A 20,694-nucleotide genomic window follows, 5' to 3' on the forward strand; every position below is an offset into this window, starting at 1 on the left:
CAGTTGTTCCGGGCCTGATAAGCGTGTTCGCACCTGTGGCACGATATTACTGGCCAGCATTTGGGATTCGCCGCAGCCGTCGGCTTGGGTGAAGCTGCTCTAGGGGACCGTGACTGCTGCGTAGGTTAAGTTCCTTCTTCACTGGTTCGCGTGGGCCTAAATCTCTCTTGAGTTCGCGTATTTTTGTCTTTTGGCTTGGATCCGTCTTCGTGCCGAGCCCTTTCTGTATCAAGTTTTCCCTAGTCGGCCGTCAGATTTGCTGGCTCTTGTATTGCTTAACTGTGTAAACTCTCCCAAAGGACCGTGTTAAATTTTGGTAATTTAAATTTGTTTAAACGTTTCACGTGTTACTAAATTTGTGCTCGTCGTTGTAGCATTCGACCTTAGAAAATTTTGGTCTGTAGTTTAAAATCATTCTGTTAGCCTGCGACATTTAAACTTTTACACTCACTGTTTTAAAAGCGCCAACGGCCTTGCCGCAGTGGTAACACCGGTTCCTGTCAGATCACCGAAGTTAAGCGCTGGGCTGGGCTAGCACTTGGATGGGTGACCATCCGGTCTGCCGAGCGCTGTTGGTAAGCGGGGTGCACTAAGCCCTTGTGAGGCAAACTGAGGAGCTACTTGATTGAGAAGTAGCTTCTCCGGTCTCGGTAACTGACATACGGCCAGGAGAGAGGTGTGCTGACCACATGCCACTCCATTTACGCATCCAATGACGCCTGTGGTCTGAGGATGCGACGGCGGCCGGTCGGTACCTTTGTGCCTTCACGGCCTGTGCGGAAGGAGTTTACTTTTTAGTTTTTTAGGTTTAAGAACTGCTCATTTCTAAAAGATTATTTAACTGTGTTTTACTATTGTTGCCATTCGTTCAAAAAAAAAAATTTAATAAATGTGAATCACCTGGGAAACAGTGAAAGATGTCATAACCTGGGGCCTAGGCCTTCGATGAATTCCTGTTAACCTGGATTGCTGGAGCTCAAGGATATCTCAAAGGCTTCGATTCTCTTCCACTCCGGCTTTCCCCACAGACCGTTTCACTAACATACAATGCTGTGCTCCAAAAGTACATTCTCAGAAATCTGTTCCTCGAAGTAAGGCCTATGCTTGACACTAGCAGACTTCTCTTGACCACGAATGCCGTTTGCGCCAGTGCTAGTCTGCCTTTTATATTCTTCTTGCTCCGTCCATCATGGGTCATTTTCCTACCTAGGTAGCAGAGTTCCTTAACTTCATCTACTTCGAGATCACCAATCCTAATAAGCTTCTCGCTGTCCTCATTTCTGCTACTTCTCATTACTTTTGTCTTTCTTCGATTTGCTCCCAATCCATATTCTGTGCTCATTAGCCCGTTTAGACCATTCAGCATATGCTATAATCCTTCTTCAATTTTATATGGGATAGCAACATCATCAGCGAATCTTATCATTGATAAACTTTCAGCTTGAACTTTATTTCCACTCTATAACCTTTCATTTATTTCCGTTAAGTACAGGTTGAAAGGTCTTGCACACATTTTAAGCCGTGCACTTCTTTCTTCGTCTCTCACTCTTATTTCTTCCTATTTGCTCTTGCGCATATTGTATATTGCCCCTCTTCTCCTATAGCTTACCCATATTTCTCTCATAGTTTAGAAAATGTTGCATCATTTGACATTGTCGAACGCTTTTCGAGGTGGACAGATCCTGTGAACGTGTCACGATTTTTCTTTAATTTTGCTTCCTTTATCAACCGCAACGCCAGAACTGCTTCTCTGGTGCCTTTACCTTTTCTGAGACCAACTTGATCGTTATCTTAACGCACTCTTCATTTTCTCTTCCATTCTTCTGGATATTATTCGTGTTAATAACTTGTATGCATGAGCTGTTAAGCTGATTGTGCGATAATTCTCGCATTTGTCATCTGCTGCTATCTTCGGAATTTTTGGCTGACCTTTTCTCCGGAAGTCAGATGGTATATTCTCACACTCATACATTTTACACACGAACGTGGACAATCGTTTTGATGACACTTCCCCCAATGAATTTAGAAATTCTGATGATATGTTATTGATCCCTTCTGCATTATTCGATCTTAAGTCTTCCAAAGCTCTTTTAAATTCTGATTCTAACACTGGATACCCTGTTTCTTCTCAATCTACTCCAGTTTCTTCTTCTATCATATCATTAGACTCTTTCCACCTAGTCTCCTCTGCATTTAACAGTAGAATTCCCATTGCCCTCTTAATGTTACCACCCTTGCTTTCAATTTCACCGAGTGCTGTTATAACTGTTCCATGCCCTGAGTCAGTTCTTTGGACAGTTATTTCCTTTTAGATTTCTTCACATTTTTCAAACAGTCATTCCACCTTAACCTACACGCGCTTCCTATTTAGTTCGTTCTTAAGTAATTTGTACTTCTGTATTCCTGAATTACCCTGAATTTTTTTTTACTTCCTTCTTTCATCGATCAACTTAATTATTTCTTCTGCTACCTATCGTTTCCTCGCAGTTATCTTCTTTGCACCTATGTTTTTCTTTCCATCTTCTTTGATTGCCCTTTTTGGATTTGTCTGTCCGTCTTGAACTGAACTACCAACTACGCTACTAATTATCGCAGTATCTATAGCCTCAGAGAACTTCAAGCGTGTCTCTTCATTCCTTAGTAGTTTCGAATCTCACTTGTTTGCTCATTGATTTTTCTGACTAGTCTCTTAAACTTCAGCCTACTCTACATGACCAGCAAATTTTGATCTGTCTATTTCTGCTACTGGGCACGTCTTACAGTTCAGTATAGGATATCGAAATCTCTGCCTGACCATCCTCTAATCTAGCTGAAATCTTCCCGTATAACCCGGTCTTTTCCAACTATACCTCCTGCTCTTATGATTCCTGAACAGAGTATTCGCTATTACCAGCTGATTTTTATCCCAAAACTCAATTTGTCTTTCTCCTCTCACGTGCCTTTTATCAAGTCCATTTTCTCCCGTAACCCTTTCTTCTAATCCCTACCTCACAACCGCATTCCAGTCTCCATTGACTACTGGATTTTCATCTCCCTTCATCTATTGAATTACCAATTCAGTATTCTCACGTATTTTCTCTCTCTCTTCATTTTCTGCTTGTGATGTTGGCATCTATACCTGAACTATTATTCCCGGTGTTGGTTTTATGTTCATTCTAATGAGAATAAACCTATCACTGAATTGTTCACAGTAACCCACGCTCTGCCCTATCCCCCTATTCGTAACGAATCCTACTCTCACTATGCCATTTCCTGCTCCTGTTGATATTACTCTATACTCATCTGACCATATATCCTTGTCTTTTTTTCATTTCGATTCAATGACTCCTACCACATCTACATTATCCTTTTCAGATTTTCTAGCTTCCCTGCCAGGTTCAGACTTCTGACATTCCACGCCCCGAAAGGTAAAACGTTTTCCTTTTATTGGTTACTCAATTTTTCTCCCATGTTCACCTCCCCCTTGGCAGTCCCCTCCGGGAGGTCCGAATGGGACACTAGTCCGAAATCTTTTGTCAATGGAGATATCATCATGAGACTTTTTCAATAACAGGCCAGATGTCCTGTGGATATACATTACGTGTCTTTAATGCAGAGGTTCCCATTGTCTTCTGCAACTTCACGCCGTTGATCATTGCCTATTCTTGCGCCTTTAGGGGTAATTTGCACCCCATGGGCAAGAGAGTGCCCTGAATCTCAGTCCGCTCCTCCGCCGTGTTTGACAAGGTCGTTGGCTGACTGAGTTCTTACGCCGGAAATCTTCAGTCACTATTGGAGATGATTTTTATCCAAAAATTAAGCAGTAGTTTAGATTAAGACGTTAATTTATTCAATTAAAATACACTTTAAACTGATCTGTGTGAGAAATAATGTCAACTGATATTTACAAATGTCACCTATGTGACATTATTCCAAGTAAACTTACTGATTTTCAGTATTACTTGAATGAACAAAAAAACATGCCCCTTTGACGCAAATGACACCTGAAATTTACTCACGAACTTTTTTCGCAATAAGTGCAGTGACTGTTGGCTTGATTGTTGTCTGTACTGAGAAATTCATGCATTTACTAAAGCAATGCCGGACTGAGGTAAATTTATCGCAATGAATTCGGAAAAAAAAACAGATCAAGAGTTGTCCTGCTGCTAGTGAGATTTGCTGAACGCGGTACACAAACTCTGGGCCTCACTCATGCCCTATGCGCACTTCTCTCCATCTCTGAACAGATGCTAGAGATGTGTCCCAAACCTCCTAATATTGTGTCACACTTCCTTTTGCTTGGTGTAGTACAGCAACTCATCGTGGCATGGACTCAGCGAGTTGGAAGTTCCGTGTAGAAATTTGGTGCCAAGCTGCCTCTAGAGCCATCGATATTTGCGAAAATGTTGCCGGTGCAGGACTTTGAGCACGAACTGACTTCTCGATTCCGTCCCATAAATGCTCGATGGGATGTGTGTCAGGCGATGTAGGTAGTCAAATCATTCGATCTAATTCTCCACAATGTCTTCAAGCCAATCGCGAACATTGTGGCCCCGTGACATGGTGTATTGTCATCCCCAAAACTTCCACCGTTGTTTGGGAACATGAAGTCCTTGAATGGGCGGAAACAGTCTCCAAGTAGCCGAACATAACCATATTCAGGCAATGATCGGTGCAGTCTGAACAAGAGGATCGAGTCCATTCTATGAAAACATACACACACTATTATGGAATCACTACCAGCTTGCACAGTGCCTTGTTGTTGGGTACATGCCTTCGTGGGATCTGCGCCGCACTTGAAGCCTACCATCAGATCTTTCGAACTGAAATCAGGACTCCTGACGAGTCCACGTTTTACACTCGTCTAGAGTCCAACTGATATGGTCATGAGCGCAGGAGAGACGCTGCAGGCGATGTCGTGTTGTTAGCAAAGGCACTCGCGTGAGTTGTCTGCTGCCACAGGCCATTAAGCCAAATTTCGCTGCACTGGATACGTTTGCTGTACGTCCCATACTGATTTCTGGGGTTATTTCACGCAATGTTGCTTGTCTGTTGCCACTAAAATTTCTAAGAAAAGGCCGCTGCTCTCGATCGTTATATGAAGGCAGTCGGCAACTGCGTTGTCCGTGGTGAGAGGTAATGCCTGAAAGCCGGTGTTCTCGACACACTCTTGATGCTGTGGATCTCGGAATATTGAACTCCCTAACAACTTCCAAACTGGAATATCAGTGTCTAGCTGCATCTACCATTCTGCGTTAAAAGTCTGTTAATTCTTGTTTTGCGGCCATAATCGCCTCGGACACGTTTTCACATGAATCACATGAACACAAGTGACAGCTCCGACAATGCACTGCCCTTTTAAATATTTTTCACGCGAGGCTGCAGCCATTTGTACATGAGAATTTCGTTATCCCTTCACTTTTGTCCCCTCGGTGTACTTTATTTGGTTCCATTTGTTTGTAGAACTGATGGGAAGATTAACTGTACAATCACAAATGTATCTAGGTGATCTACCTAAATATTTATTAGCTACCTGAGAAACACGCGCGATAACCAATCACATTTCGAGAATCAAAACTCTCCCACCCAGCAGTGGCAGGAGCACTACTATCAGTTCTTACGATGGCAACAGTGAACGTACGGTTACCATGAATCAAGATATGGAAATGCCGTGTGGCTAGGGCCTCCCGTCGGGTAGACCATTCGCCTGGTGCAAGTCTTTCGAGTTGACGCCACTTCGGCGACTTGCGTGTCGATGCGGGTGAAATGATAATGATAAGGAGAACACAACACCCAGTCCATAAGAGGAGAAAATTTCCGACCCAGCCGGGAATCGAACCCGGGCTCTTAGGTATGACATTCCGTCGCGCTGACAACTCAGCTACCAAGGGCAGACACTTAAGATATCATTATTAACAACACTAAAATTAGAATTAAATCCTACTAATGAAAATCTTCCAAGCCATCTGTGGCATGAATCAGCAAACCAGTGTTTAATAGTATTAGTTGAAAACAGTTTTGTTTGCAATTTTAGTTTTTTTTATTTATCAACTAAACTTTTCACCTTATGTAGGCATCTTCAGGCTGATCTTAATTTGGTATTTCTTAGGACGATTCTTTAGACAATGTAGCACTCACGTCCATATAGAAAGTATTTACTGGGGTTAACGAAGGCGATGTCGGCCTGATATACTTGACGATGTCCTTTAGCTACATTGTCTAAAGGATCGTCCTAAGAAATGCCAAATTAATATCAGCCTGAAGATGCCTATATAAGGTGAAAGGTGTAGTTGATAAATAAAAAAAAAAAATTGCAACCAAAACTGTTTTCAACTAACACTATCCCACTAAGGCACATGGTCTATCAAGAATAGGCCTAGAGGCCGATGAAACTCCTTTCAGTTTATTCTATGCGACACCTGCTCCAGTGCTACTCTTCGTCACTATGTTAACAGGTAACTGACTGGAAGAAAATCTGGCGAAAGGCCTTTATCCTCTCATGCTTTCAGGTTCACTGATCGCCTGTTACTCGTGGGGAATGAAGTCTTTAGCGGGCCTACACCGTCCTGACTGAATGATTACAAGTTATGACACAAGTTTCGGCTAAGCTGCTTTCGTGCCGTGGAAGAATAGCCTGTTTGGAGGGTGGGTACCAGCTGAAATATGACTGGCGCCCGGGGGCAGATGCGTCACGCTCCAGACTGATGCGGCCCCCGGCTGGTGGCCGTTCATCACAAGTTTGGCGCGCTGATGGACTGTTGGGCGCCTTCGCTGCCCCAGACACCAGAGCCGTGACGTGTGCTTCCGGAACCTGGCGGCCATTATTCACCAGTCGCCGCAAAACGGGCTGTGCGGGGTTGCATTTTGTACTGCAGCATAACTCCTACCCTGCCGCGATGTAGCCAGTCTCTGTCGTGAATTATTGCCCACACGCGTTACCACCCAGTGCGTCATCCTGAATACGTGCTGCTTCTGATCATACCGATTTGCACTCAGAGGAGCTCGGTGAAACAAAACACTCTGAAGAAGCTAAACAATGCACTAATACTGTCGACGACTGAGTTAAACTGGTGCGTATGAAAGGATGATTGACGAATGTAAGACGAAATAAAATGACTGTTGTGGCCGACGTTTTTACTATGAACCACTGCTGAGATCTGCAATTGATGACATGTTCGTTGTCTTCCTTGATTTGCTCGCTTAGGGAAATAAAAAGTACTTCTCATCTCCATCTATACTCTGCAAGCGAACTCACAGTGAGTGACGGAGGGTACATTTGGTATCACTTTCCCCGCCATCCCTCTTCCATTTGCGAATAGGTTTGGAAATTAGTGGTAAGGTCTTATGGGACCAACCTGCTGAAGTCATCGGTCCCTAAGCTTATACACTACTTAATCTAACTTAAACTAACTTACGATAAGGACAACATACACACCCATGCCCGAGAGAGCACACGGACGTCCGACGGGGGAAGGGGGGGGGGGGGGGAGAAGCGCGAACCGTGACAAGACGCTACAGACCTCGCGGCTACCCGCGCGGCTTTACGAATAGTGTCTGGGAAGAAATACAGCTGTTATGAAAAGATTTTTTTAAAAATGTTTGTTGCTTTACTGTAATAATTTAATAAAGCATCATGTTTCGGGGCACACGCTTCATCTTCAGGCCACACTGGGAATACAAAAAACATTTAACACGTGCAAACTTAGATATTAATGATCTTCTTTGCAGTCTTTACACTGGTGGTAAAGTCTTGGGACAGCGGGATGCACACATACAGATGAGGTAGTGTCGCCTACACAAGGTAATAACGGGCAGTGCATTGACAGAGCTAACATTTGTATCCTGGTGACTCGTGTGAAAAGGTTTCTGACATGATTATGGCCGTAAGACGGAAATTAAAAGACTTTGAACGCGGATTGGTAGTGGAACTAGATGCATGCCACATTCAATTCCGGAAATCTTCAGGCAATTCAATACGACAGTATTCACAATGTCAAGAGTACGCCGAGAATACCAAATTTCAGGCATTACCTCTCACCATGGACAACACAGTGATCGACGGCCTTCACTTAACGAACGAGAGCAGCGGCGTTTGTGCAGAGTTTTCAGTGCTGACAGACACGCAACACTTAGTGCAGTAGACACAGAAATCAATGTGGGACGTACGACGGATGTATCCAATAGAACAATGGCGTTCAAGTGGCCACAAAGACCTGAATATTTAACGAAATGAAAAAAAAATGCTACCATTGATTAACTTAAGCAATTTAGAAGTCCGAGTAAGAAACTCAAGTTTGCTTACAGAGGTACATCCATATTGCCTGACGTGCAGGTGTAGACGGAGAGAAGGAGATAGAAGGACACAGTTTTGGAGCGCCAAGTGTGACAATTTTCGCAAGTGGCTAAACATGTGAAATGAATTAGGAAGAGAGATCTTCTTACTGGTCAGCAGTCGAAATATTTTATCGATCAGCCAGTCAAAATTACGTGACGCCAGAAAGATGTAATGAACCGAGTCTTCCCTGTTGGAAGCACACTGCAGAAAGTTACATCCAGTCTGGCACCACCTTGCGCAGACTTCACTTCGGCAGCGAGAGGATTTTACCCTGCGGAGCGCAACTTAGACGGAAGTTGTTCATACGCAGCCACTGATTGATTCTACAGCTATTGCAGCCCCCATTTGCAGATTATGAGTGTGGTGAGATCCAGCCGCAGCCGGGGACGGACTGTAAGTAAGTTGTGTCACTTTAACGATGTTCAGTAATTTCGTTCCTCATTTTGAAGACTTGCTTGCAGCTAGAGGTTCAAGATTAGAGATCCAACGTGCTTTCAACTCCGGCCATAGATGCAAAAGCATCCTGTTCTATATCGCTTCCTATCTAAATACATTAACCTTTGGCAATCACGGTACCACTTATCAACGTACGCGCTGATATCAGTCACATTTCAGATACCATGCCCCAGTTTGGCTAGGCCTTAGCTTAGCTTTGTCAACGATTGGTAGACTATTTATTTTGCATTTACGTGTAATAAATTGAGTTAATTGAATTCCTTGTTTAATTTCGTATACAATCGAACTTCTTTATCGTTGTTTTACTGGGCAGCGTTAGACAGATGTCAGATAGACAGTGTCATATTATGTTTAATTAAGGATTCACATTTTAAGCCACTACCACCAAGTAAATATTAAAACTTACATCTTAAACTTCTCTTGTTGTTACTTTTTAATCTTAGTTCATACAGGGTGTTTCCGTAAGAGCGTTCAAAAAATTTGTAAGGGGTCGTACAGAATGCTCCACTGAACAATTTGAGGTAGGGAATCTGGAGCCAGAGAAGCCAGCACAAGGAGATATTGAAGTAAACTTGCCTGCCACTTTGTCTAACATTACAGTTTTCCGGCTTATTTACAACCATCAAGCGTAAAAGTTTACTCATACTGTGCTTTTTATTTCCTGCAAGGAAACAAGGAGGACGAGCCTGATTACTAGAAAGTCATGACGCAGGTTTTGTATATTTTACTTGTCCAACTAGCTATGTTGTCTCGAATTTACATTGTTCCAAGACTGAACGTGTTGTGAATCAGCGACAAACCCATTCATTACTCAGTGCTATTGAGAGACGTAGACTACAAAATGATGGAGCAGTAACGGTACAATTTCGCAGAATCACTGACTTGCACATTGTGTATGGGGAAGTACGTTGCATTGCCCTCGCTGCTGAATGACTGTACATGGAATGTTTGCTTAACAGGCATCATCCGTCACGACGAGTGTCTATTTCTCTCAATCGAAGTATGCGGGAGACCGGTTCATTAGAAAGATGAAACGAGGGACCTGGCAGCATGAGGACCACTCGTACATTCGATTTCGAAGAGGAGGGGGGGGGGGGGGGGTGCTGGGAAAGTGTTGCAGCGGGCGCCACTAAAAGTACCCGTCGTAAAGCATGATAAATCGGCGCTGCACATACTAGCGTGCGGCGAGTACTCCATGAATAACAGTTACCCTAATCACCCACTCGTGCCTTTTACTCACGTGGCCTCATTTGATTCGGATTGTATTTCGAACGGCAGAAGTAGCCATGGGTGGGACGAGAAAACATCCCTCACTCTGTAGTAGAGTCACACCATCAAGAACGTTTTTTTGTGAATATCTGAGCTGGCATTGTAGGCGACAATCTCATTGGACCATGTCACCTACCTCGCCCTCTGAATGGCCACCTGTACTTGAGGTTCGTGCAAATAGTTATACCTGAGTTGTTGGAGAATGTACCCTTGGCTGTTCGTGAGAGAATGTGGATATAATATGACGGTACACCGCCTCACTTACGTGTGGATGTCCTCAACCATCTCAGTGCTGTATTTCCTGGTCACTGGATTGTAAGGCGAAGTCCTATTCAATAGCCTACAAGGTCACCTGACCTGAATTCCCGTGGTAATTTCCTATGGGTATACCTAGTCACTTGCGTATGAGGACCCAGTGGATACGGAGATGGAATTAGTTGCCAGAATTGTAGATGTGATGTGATTCGAAATGCAGCAGGGTGTGTCAGAATCTTGTTCGCTGACGTAATGCTTGCACTGAGGTTGGTGGCCCTCAGTTTCAGCACATTTTGTAAGATTCAGTACAAATGGTACGTTCATTGTATCAACGATAGTACTTGCTGTTAGGTGTAAAGAATGTAAATAAAAAAGTACACAGTAACGTGATTTAATTCCTATTATCTCCTTAACCTGGCTTCCTCGACCCCATATTCCCTACATCAAATCGTTGTGTAACATTCTCTATGTCCCGTTAAATTTTTGCATGCTCTTACAGAAACACTCTGCATTAAGTTTTGGTTTTCTTGTCCCAGTGAGACTTCGTAAGTCGTAAGCTACTGTATCTTTTCTCCAAACGTTACATTTAATCATTAGTTTATTACTCTACTTATCACTGTTCCACGATTTTCTTAGAAAGTACGTGGTGTGCTATGTCTGCAGCTGAGAGCCCATCTTTGTTGACTCCTATGCGGAGAACCCAGTTTCGATTTCCGGTACTGCCAGGGATTTTTCCTTGGTAGTACGACAGGAACAGGATTCACTGAGTCACGTGAGATCAACTATCGAGCTGCTTGACTGGCTAGTAAGGGCTACAGTTCCCGAAAGTTAAAGACGGCCGGGAGAGCTGTGTACTGGCTCAGGTCGCTTCACACTGCATCCAAAGACACCACTGGCGGAGGATGACACAGTGGTCAGTCAGCACCGATGGGACCACCAAGGCCTATGGGCGGATTTTGTTCTTACTTGGCGTGATCGGACTTTGGCAGCCACACCGTGGAAGGACCATTACATGTCCGTGCTGCTTGGGAAAACTCAACTGCACGAATGTTGTGACCTTCTGGGTGGTAATTTGCAATAAGCTGCCGTTTCTTAGATCTGCATGTAGGAACACTCGCTACCGAGCGCAGAAAGACCTACCAACCTCGGCATATTTCAAGTGCTGATTGGGAATTTTGCATCGTTACAGTGCACTTTAAATCGTGGCGGGGACAAGGTCACTCTTGATGACTCCCTTCACTTGATGGCATTTTACTGCTTTCATTTGTCATTGAATTTCTTCTATACAATGATTTTATGCTTTATCCAATAACACCCACCCACCCACACCCACCAACCCACCCACCTACCCTCGCACCCACAAACACACACACACACACACACACACGCACACACACACACACACACACACACACACACACACACACACACACACACACACACACACGACTCATTAAAGAATCTAACTCCCATGTATAAAACAGCACGTTTAAACTATGCTGGAAGCCGCTAAGTGCTCTCACTATCCACTCCTGGATGAATATAGTCTAAGTAATTTGCACGCCTTGAGTGAAATTGTCAAGGCACATACAGTGTTTGTGTCTTTAATATTTGACTTTACTCTTAAAGCTTTAAGGAATACCTCCTAATGAGTAGATTATGACAGCATTTTACATTTTATAATTTCGGTCAATAATTGTATGAAATATTGCAAAGCAACTTTTTATTGTCCCCGGAAACTGTTAGATGAGCAACCTGCAAACAATCAACATGGGTCTGCTGTAGTCGTCAAGGTGTTTTACGAAAACAACAGTGGTAGTGCTGCAAGTTTCGACGCGTTAATGAAATACATAGAGGTCCTCTTTTTCGCTCCTGGGTTGCAGAACATGATCGCAATGTTCCACTTAACAGTGACGTTGGAATTCCCGCTCGGAGATGCCGACACGAGTTGCGCATCAAATAAGAAGTTACTGCGGACGCAGTGTGTGTTTTCCAGCAGTGCACGAGCTGTGTCACACAGCTGAACATTCCTTGGGTCGAAAAATGCCGCTAACAACTGTGGGTTTTTTTTAGTGTGGTTCAAATGGCTCTGAGCACTATGCGACTTAACTTCTGAGGTCATCAGTCGTCTAGAACTTAGAACTAATTAAACCTAAGGACATCTCACACATCCATGCCCGAGGCAGGATTCGAACCTGCGACCATAGCGGTCGCTCGGTTCCAGACTGTAGCGCCTAGAACCGCACGGCCACTCTGGCCGGCAAGTGTGGTCCCAGTCTGTCGTGGATGCAGATTGTGGTCATAATGAGCAATGTTTGTTACCTGGAACGTAAGAATGGTAAGCAAATAATAAATGTTACCCACTTATTTGGAAATTAAAATACGTTTCTTTCAATGGTTTATTCGTTACATCTCTTCCGCATATCCTTGCAAATGCTCCCACAATGTTCTGTCCGACGAGCAGTTGTTTTTCATAGGAACCTTCTCAAGTAGCGAAAGTTAAACTAAAACCACCCTGCCGCGCGGGATTAGCCGAGCGGTCTAAGGCGCTGCAGTAATGGACTGTGCGACTGGTCCCGGCGGAGGTTCGAGTTCTCCCTCGGGCATGGGTGTGCGTGTTTTTCCTTAGGATAATTTAGGTTAAGTAGTGTGTAAGCTTTGGGACTGATGACCTTGGGAGTGAAGTCCCATGAGATTTCACACACACACACACACACACACACACACACACACACACACACACACAAAACCACCCTGTAACGTAAGCCTATTCGACGACACTGGACAACTGGTGAAAATGAAGTCTCATTTCGGTGATCTGAGAAAGTTTGGCGATGGCCAGGTGAGAGTTGTGGGTACTCACGCCTGTCGAGGAAGCGGAAGCGGCCGAGGAAGCCGGAGTGGTTGCCGGGCCTGCGGTCGGAGTGCATGGCGAGCGCCAGCGCGGGCCCCTGGCTGAAGAGCGCGGCCGGCACGTCGAGCAGGCCGCCGCACAGCACGCCCGACGGCGACGAGCGCTCGCTGAGGCCCGCCCGGGGACCACCCCCGCCTCCCAGCGACAGGAACACCTCCACGTGGTCACCCCGGTAGCAGCTGCACAAACACAACACAACAGGACGTTTGTCACGCGTCTCTGAACAAAGGGGGGAGGGGGTGGTTGTGGAGACTGTCACACGGCGTGAGGCGTTTGGTGAATGAAAGGTTAAACGAAGAGTGGAGAGAGTTGATCGAATTAAATGAACAATTAATTGACGCACTCTCTTTTACCGCTTCCATATCTCCATATCTGAAAACTTCCTTGTGGTATCGTAGATCAATACTGCACTGGCATAAGCTATTGCCAGCACACCTGTCGGCACGCTTGTGACTAGAAAGCCCAGAGAGACACGAACAAGCAACGTGCCACCAACGCCTTCTCTAGAGCAAGTATTTAGGCTGCAGCCGCTGACCAGAGGGTCTGTCACTAGTGCACTAACTCACTGTCACTGACTCTATACTCTAGTGGTGTCTGTCAGTTCACATCGTAGGTTACAACAGCGCATAGCGACCAGATTAGTGTAACAGATAAATTACCGACATTGTCTGCAAGAGGATTATTGTTGATGATCTCGAACCGCAACACATGGACTCTGTTCCAGTTAAGTAGAAAACTTACAGTTCATGTAAGTGAAGAACATATTAATCTACAGTAGCATTTGTGTTGTAGAAAGAGGATGCCGGCCACCCATAATGTCCTCTCCCTAGCTTTCCTGCGGTACAAGACTCTACAGACACCACCCTCATCTGCGACCCACAGATGGTAACGGTATCGCACCTTTCCGGCAGACGCCGATAGCGGCCGCTCGGAGATCCAGCAGATCCAATGGTGAGCGCCCGCTGAACCACGCTGTCAGCCCACCGGCCACGAAATAGCTACATGGCTCAGTCTCAGTAGCAGTCTTCGACAGTCTTCAGTCTTAATCAGCCTTTGACAGTTCGCTCCTGCATTATTAGTGAGATTCTTACACAGGACGACCCTCTTTGGCTTCTTGTAATAGCTTGTAACAGGTGACGATCAGTTTGGCTTTAGGAAACCTAAAGGCACCAGAGAGAAAATTCTGACGCGATTACTAATGGAAGCAATGGAAGACAGTGCTGCCAAAGCAGAGTTACTAAACACAGCCTTCCAAAGTGCCTTCACAAAAGAAGACAAAATAAATATTCCAGAATTCGAATCAAGAACAGCTGCCAACTGAGTAGCGTAGAAGTAGATATCCTTGGAGTAGTGAAGCAACATGAATCACTTAATAAAAGCCAGTCTTCTAGTCCAGACACTATACCAATTAGATTTCTTTCAGAGTATGCTGATGCAATAGCTCCTTACTTAACAATCGTATACAACTGTTCGCTCGACGAAAGATCCGTACCCAAAGACTGGAAAGTTGCACACGTCACACCAATATTCAAGAAAGGTAGTAGGAGTAATCCACCAGATTACAGACCCATATCATTAACGTCGATATGCAGCAGGATTTTGGAACCTATATTGTGTTCGAACATTATGAATTACCTCGAAGGGAACGGTCTATTGACACACAGTCAACACGGATTTAGAAAACATCTTTCTTGTGAAACACAGCTAGCTATTTACTTACATGAACTGTTGAGTGATACTGACAAGGGATTTCAGATTGATTCCGTATTTATGGTTTTCCGGAACGTTTTCTGACACTGTACCACACAAACGGCTTGTAGTGAAATTGCGTGCTTATGCAATATCATCTGAGTTATGTGACTGCATTCGCGATTTTCTGTCACATAGGTCACAGGTCGTAATAAATGACGAAAAGTCATCGCCTATAACAGAAGTGATTTCTGGAGTTCTCCAAGTTAGTTTATAGGCCCTTTGCTGTTCCTTATCCATACCAACTATTTGGGAGACAATCTGACCAGCCGTCTTAGTTTGTTTGCAGATGACGCTGCGTTTATCTACTAGTAAAGTCATAAGAAGATCAAATCAGATTCCAAAACGACTTAGGTAAGATATATGTATGGCCCGAAAATTACCAATTGACCCTAAATAACGAAAAGTGTAAGGTCAATCACTCGAGTGCTAAAAGGAATTAAACTTCGGTTACACGATAAATCAGTCAAATGTAAAGGCCGGAAACTCAAATAAATACTTAGGAATTACTTTTACGAACAGCTTAAACTGGAAGAAACACATAGAAAATGTTGTGGGGAAGGCCAACCAAAGACTGCACTTTATTGGCACAACACTTAGAAAATGTAACAGTTCTATTAAGGAGACTGCCTACGTTACGCTTGTCCCCACTCTTTTAGAATACTGCTGCGCGGTGTGGGATCCTTACCAGATAGGATTTACGGAGTACATTGAAACAGATCAAAGAAGGGCAGCACGTTTCGCATTATCGCGAAATAGGGGAGACATTGTCACTGAAATGATTTGCGGAGGAGATCATTAAAACAAAGGCGTTTTTCGTTGCGACGGTATCTTCTCACGAAGTTCCAATCACCAACTTTCTCCTCCGAATGCGAAAATATTTTGATGACACCGACCTACATAGGCAGAAACGATCACCGTAATAAAATAATGGAAATCAGAGCTCGTGCGGAAGGATATAGAATTCTGAAGGTTGTTCGATGAATCCTCTGCCAGGCACTCAAATGTGTTTTGCAGATTATCCATGTAGATGTAGATGAGAGAAAAAATCAAGACACGTTAATAGGATGTATCGATCTGGAAAAAGCGCTCGACAACGTAGAATGGTGCGACATGTTCGAAATTCTGAGAAAAATAGGGGTAAGCTCTAGGGAGAGAGAGGTAATATACAATTCGTAGAAGAGGCAAGAGGGAGTAATAATAACGGACGACCAAGCACGAAGTGCTCGCATTAAAAAGGGTGTAAGACAGGGATCCCTACAAAACTCAATCCCAGTAACGAGCAGGGGTGCCAACCACCTGTGTCTCATTATAATATTCACGAACTTGCACTGGGGAAAATAGTTTAATGTCGGGGAGAGTTGAGTGTGGAGTACGGCTGAAGGTTATAGGTATAAGTGTAGGCATCAGTTGGGTAGTACAAATCAAAATAAATACAGACCTAGGAATGGACGGTAGTAAGAAAAGAGAAGTGCTTTGATGTGTGGACAGGGTCCTAAGATGGCAATGGGAAAGATGGTGGGGGGAGGGGTTGTAGGGATGGGTGAGCCCTGGTGTGAGGGGAGGGGGTAGGTGGTGAGGAATTGTAATTGATATGATGGGTAAATAATAGGGCGGATTTTATCATCTTGCTTTCCTATCACAGCAGTGGTTGCAACGCTGTCCGATCTTACCAAACTTACGTAACGTGAAACCAGGAGGCAGTGGCAGTAATGGATAGAAACTCAGATTTCGATCTGGCCTCTGTACTGAGCACTCTACTGGAGACAACCTTCTATCTGACAGCAAGGCTCATCCTTTCAATAGTCTGGCAATAAGCCCTCACTCAGTGATCTTCCAGACGCAAGTATTTACTACTCGATCTACTTGGAGCAAATGATCTTTATAATATTTTGGCAGCCAGCTCTGTCTGCCTTAATTCTCTGAAACAACACTGTCAGAGTTTGAATCTCTCAGACATTTTAAGATTCGTCCACTACACTTTTAGTCCCCCCCGTAGACCTTACCGTTGGTGGGGAGGCTTGAGTGCCTCAGCGATACAGACAGCCGTACCGTAGGTGCAACTATAACGGAGGGGTATCTGTTGAGAGGCCAGACAAACGTATGGTTCCTGAAGAGGGGCAGCAGCCTTTTCAGTAGTTGCAGGGGCAACAGTCTGGATGATTGACTGATCTGACCTTGTAACACTAACCAAAACGGCCTTGCTGTGCTGGTACTGCGAACGGCTGAAAGCATGGGGAAACTACGGCCGTAATTTTTTCCCGAAAGCATGCAGCTTTACTGGAATGGAGAGCTGCATTAAACCAGTCTCAGAACTGAAGACCACAACAACAACAACAACAACAACAACAACAACAACAGACTTTTAGTAATAACGTTAAACGAACTCCTGCTCTTGTGGATTTCGTTATTGTTAACCAACAGCGTTGTCGCATAAAGAAAAGGTTAGAAAACTTCTTGCACGCCATGATATGATTCTGAAGCTGACAAATAAAAGACATCCCACGAAGTCACACATGAAAAAAGCGAACACTTTATGGAAAATAACACTATGAACCAATGAGTGTTTTAAAAATTTAAACAGAACGTTATTCTTCAGTGTGGCCACTGAGGCAAATGGTGGTTCTCACGCAGGCTTCTGGAAAGTGACGCCTGGCTGTATTCTTAATGTTTCCAAATATTTTCTTCGAGTAAAGCCATTTTCATTGGAAAAGCTACCCTGTGCACCACTTCGAGTGCAGATGTGGGGGAAGGGAATGCCGTGTCGGTTACTTGGTCTCGAACACAGCTTTGGACTCGGAACATTTTTATGCTTCATGTTGTTCCTTATGAAAACTTTTATCTCTTGCAGACCATCTCTTGGTCTCTCAACTCCACAGTCCCCCAGCGTCGAAAGAGAAGTGAAAAGAAGGCAAATAAACAAGACAATAATTGGTGGCACTGGATGGTCTTCAATTACAAAGCGGCGTAAGAGAATGACTAATTGATCAAGGGGATGACTATGTTCTGAAATATACTGCATCTCTGTTTCAGAAAAAAACCTGCCACGTAACGATAGAAATAAATAAAACAGAGAATTAACTGACTGCACGCAGTAAACACCAGTGACCTTCGAATTGCATGTTTTGTAGACAGCTAACCGGCGACAAAGTTTTCAGAGAGAAACAGCGCTGTAGCAAATTCATCTGCTTGTAGAATACTGTGGACAAAGTGTAGAGGGTAGAGAGACAGTTCGCTACAGCGTGAATGTCAGCACTAATATCGTTACATAGACTGCTGTGAATAACATATATACGAAAAAAATACGTAAACATTGGCTGGAAACGCTTATGACTAAAACATAAAATAACATGAATACAGCCTGATTTGAAAGTAATGCTTTGTTACTTACGTTTCAGTCTTATAAATTAACTTAGAAAGTAAAGTTTCAGCAACGTTCACGTAAAATATGTGCAAGGTTTTCTAAAGACATAACTCTTACAGTTCATTTACAATTTCTTCAGAACCTGTGAGAGGTCGACGTAGGGGTGGAAGATCTTTTTTTACATTAGTGAACATAAATCATGTTAAAGCTATTGAATTTCATGCATAATGTAGACGTTGTATAACGTATAGCCACTTCAGTAACACTACGCATAGTTATGTTCTGAAGCCCACACTCTTTCAGATGTTCCATTCGGCAGCGACGCCATACATGAAGCCTCATAGTTCGTCTAGGCAGTTGGGGAGGCTGATGTGCGCACATCACGAGCTACACTTACCTGAACAGGCAGACATGTGAGAGCAGCTGACATTATTGCATATTCGTCAGCTTGACTGCTCACCATCACTCATCATAACAAAACTATTGATATGCCATGGCAGCTGGGGAGCTTATAATACTTCTACGGATCTCCTTCCGTCCGCCGCCACCAGCAGCCATAATTGCGGGGAAAAGACAGAAAGGGGAAAGGGCGGAAACAGGTTGCTAACAAATAAAAAAATCTGAAAACGCGATCGAGACTGTTTTTACTTGATTTCTAGCATTTTATATCGATCGCTGTGCTCCAATTACAGAACGCTTTCAAAAATTTTAATACCTTATAAGTTGGGAAATGTAAACATGAGTTTCTCGTCACATTGTTGAAGAAGAAGAAGCGCCTTCCCTATTGTACAAATTGTTCATTGCAATGAGACTATTAAACTTACAAGGGAGGCCGCCAATTGTGAAATTCAGATTAGATTCATACTGCGCATAATAAAAGCTCATGGCCAGAAGTGTAATGTGGCAAAGCACCAAGATGCACTTCTCAGCCGTTGTCGAGAAAATCGACAGTTAAAAGAAACCGTTGCGGTGAAATACTCTCTACGATTAATAATTGTCTACAGCGTCGTGGCGCAGCGGTAAGCGCTCGGTTTCGTAACCCGAAGGTCGCCGGATATAAAATTCCCGGCAATCAGTTGCAACAATTATGCATATAATAAGTTGTTGAATGTCGTTTGTCGTGGAAAAACTGGCGACTTCGAACATCATTATGTTTTCCGAAACAAAGTTGTATTTCACAAAGAAAGAAGGTAGATGCGGTCCCTAGGGCAACTTATAACATTGTCGAAAATCAGTGCGGACGGGAGAGCTTTGGTACACCCTGTTTAAAAAAACGGAAAAATGGAGGCGGTACAATTGGAGAGCGATCCGCCTTCACCAACATGCATTAGCAATTCATTAATACTTATATATATATATATATATATATATATATATATATATATATATCTATATTTGAATTACAAAAAACTAATAATAAAAAAAATTGCATGGCGCGAGATTCGATCCGGCGACCTTCGGATTATGAACCCGAGCGCTTACCGCTGCGCCACGACGCTGTAGAAAATTATTAATCGTCGAGATTATTTCACCGCAACGGTTTCTTTTAACTGTCGATTTTCTCGACAACGGCTGAGAAGTGCATCTTGGTGCTTTGCCACATTACACCTCTGGCCATGAGCTTTTATTATGCACATATGAATCGAATCTGAATTTCACAATTGGCGGCCTCCCCTTGTTAGACAGTTCCCAAACAATAAAAAAATGGTTCAAATGGCTCTGAGCACTATGGGACTTAACATCTATGGTCATCAGTCCCCTATAACTTAGAACTACTTAAACCTAACTAACCTAAGGACATCACACGACACCCAGCCATCACGAGGCAGAGAAAATCCCTGACCCCGCCGGGAATCCCAAACAATATTTGAAATCTTTATTTACATTTCCAATCAATTTTCGATAAAACTCTGTTACAGAATTGGCTTTGATTTAGGTAACATTAAGTACAGGTAGAAACAGCCGCGCTTTAGTGTCATGAATATAAAGCAATGCCTAAAAAGTGGCGACCTATAAGGCTTTGAGTCAGGGAATGGGCAACAACACCACTTAATGACCGGTCGCACATTCGTGCATATTGTGATGGTACACGTATTCCCCTGTTTGTCGGAGTCATGCGACGCAATGAGTGCAGACGTAAACCGTAATTGCGCAACCGGCTCACGGCAGCCTGCGACACCGAATGACAACGAGGGAATAAAAATGCGGACCGCGCGGTTTGCAAGTGTTTACTGATCCGACGGAGCGTACATCCCACAGCTGCGGTGCCGGCCGCTGGCAGTGTCGAATCACTGCCCGCATCTCGCAGCCGGAGTGCTCGGGAAAATAAATAAATAAATAAATAAATAAATAAATAAAAAACACGCACCGTTG

General features: G+C 43.8%; 1 protein-coding gene across 1 annotated transcript in view; it reads right to left on the reverse strand.

Moving 5' to 3' along the window:
- LOC126455917 (cubilin-like) overlaps positions 1-13,578 on the reverse strand; it is a 460,250-nt gene extending 446,672 nt beyond the window's left edge. The window contains exons 1-2 of the mRNA XM_050091674.1: positions 13,562-13,578; positions 13,158-13,387 (exon numbers count right to left, since the gene is read on the reverse strand). Coding sequence (XP_049947631.1) covers positions 13,158-13,387; positions 13,562-13,578 — 247 coding nt within the window. The remainder of the gene's footprint in view (positions 1-13,157; positions 13,388-13,561) is intronic.
- Positions 13,579-20,694: the final 7,116 nt, after the last annotated feature.

The sequence above is a fragment of the Schistocerca serialis genome, chromosome 2 (assembly GCF_023864345.2).
Source record: "Schistocerca serialis cubense isolate TAMUIC-IGC-003099 chromosome 2, iqSchSeri2.2, whole genome shotgun sequence".
In the NCBI taxonomy this organism is placed as follows: domain Eukaryota; kingdom Metazoa; phylum Arthropoda; class Insecta; order Orthoptera; family Acrididae; genus Schistocerca; species Schistocerca serialis.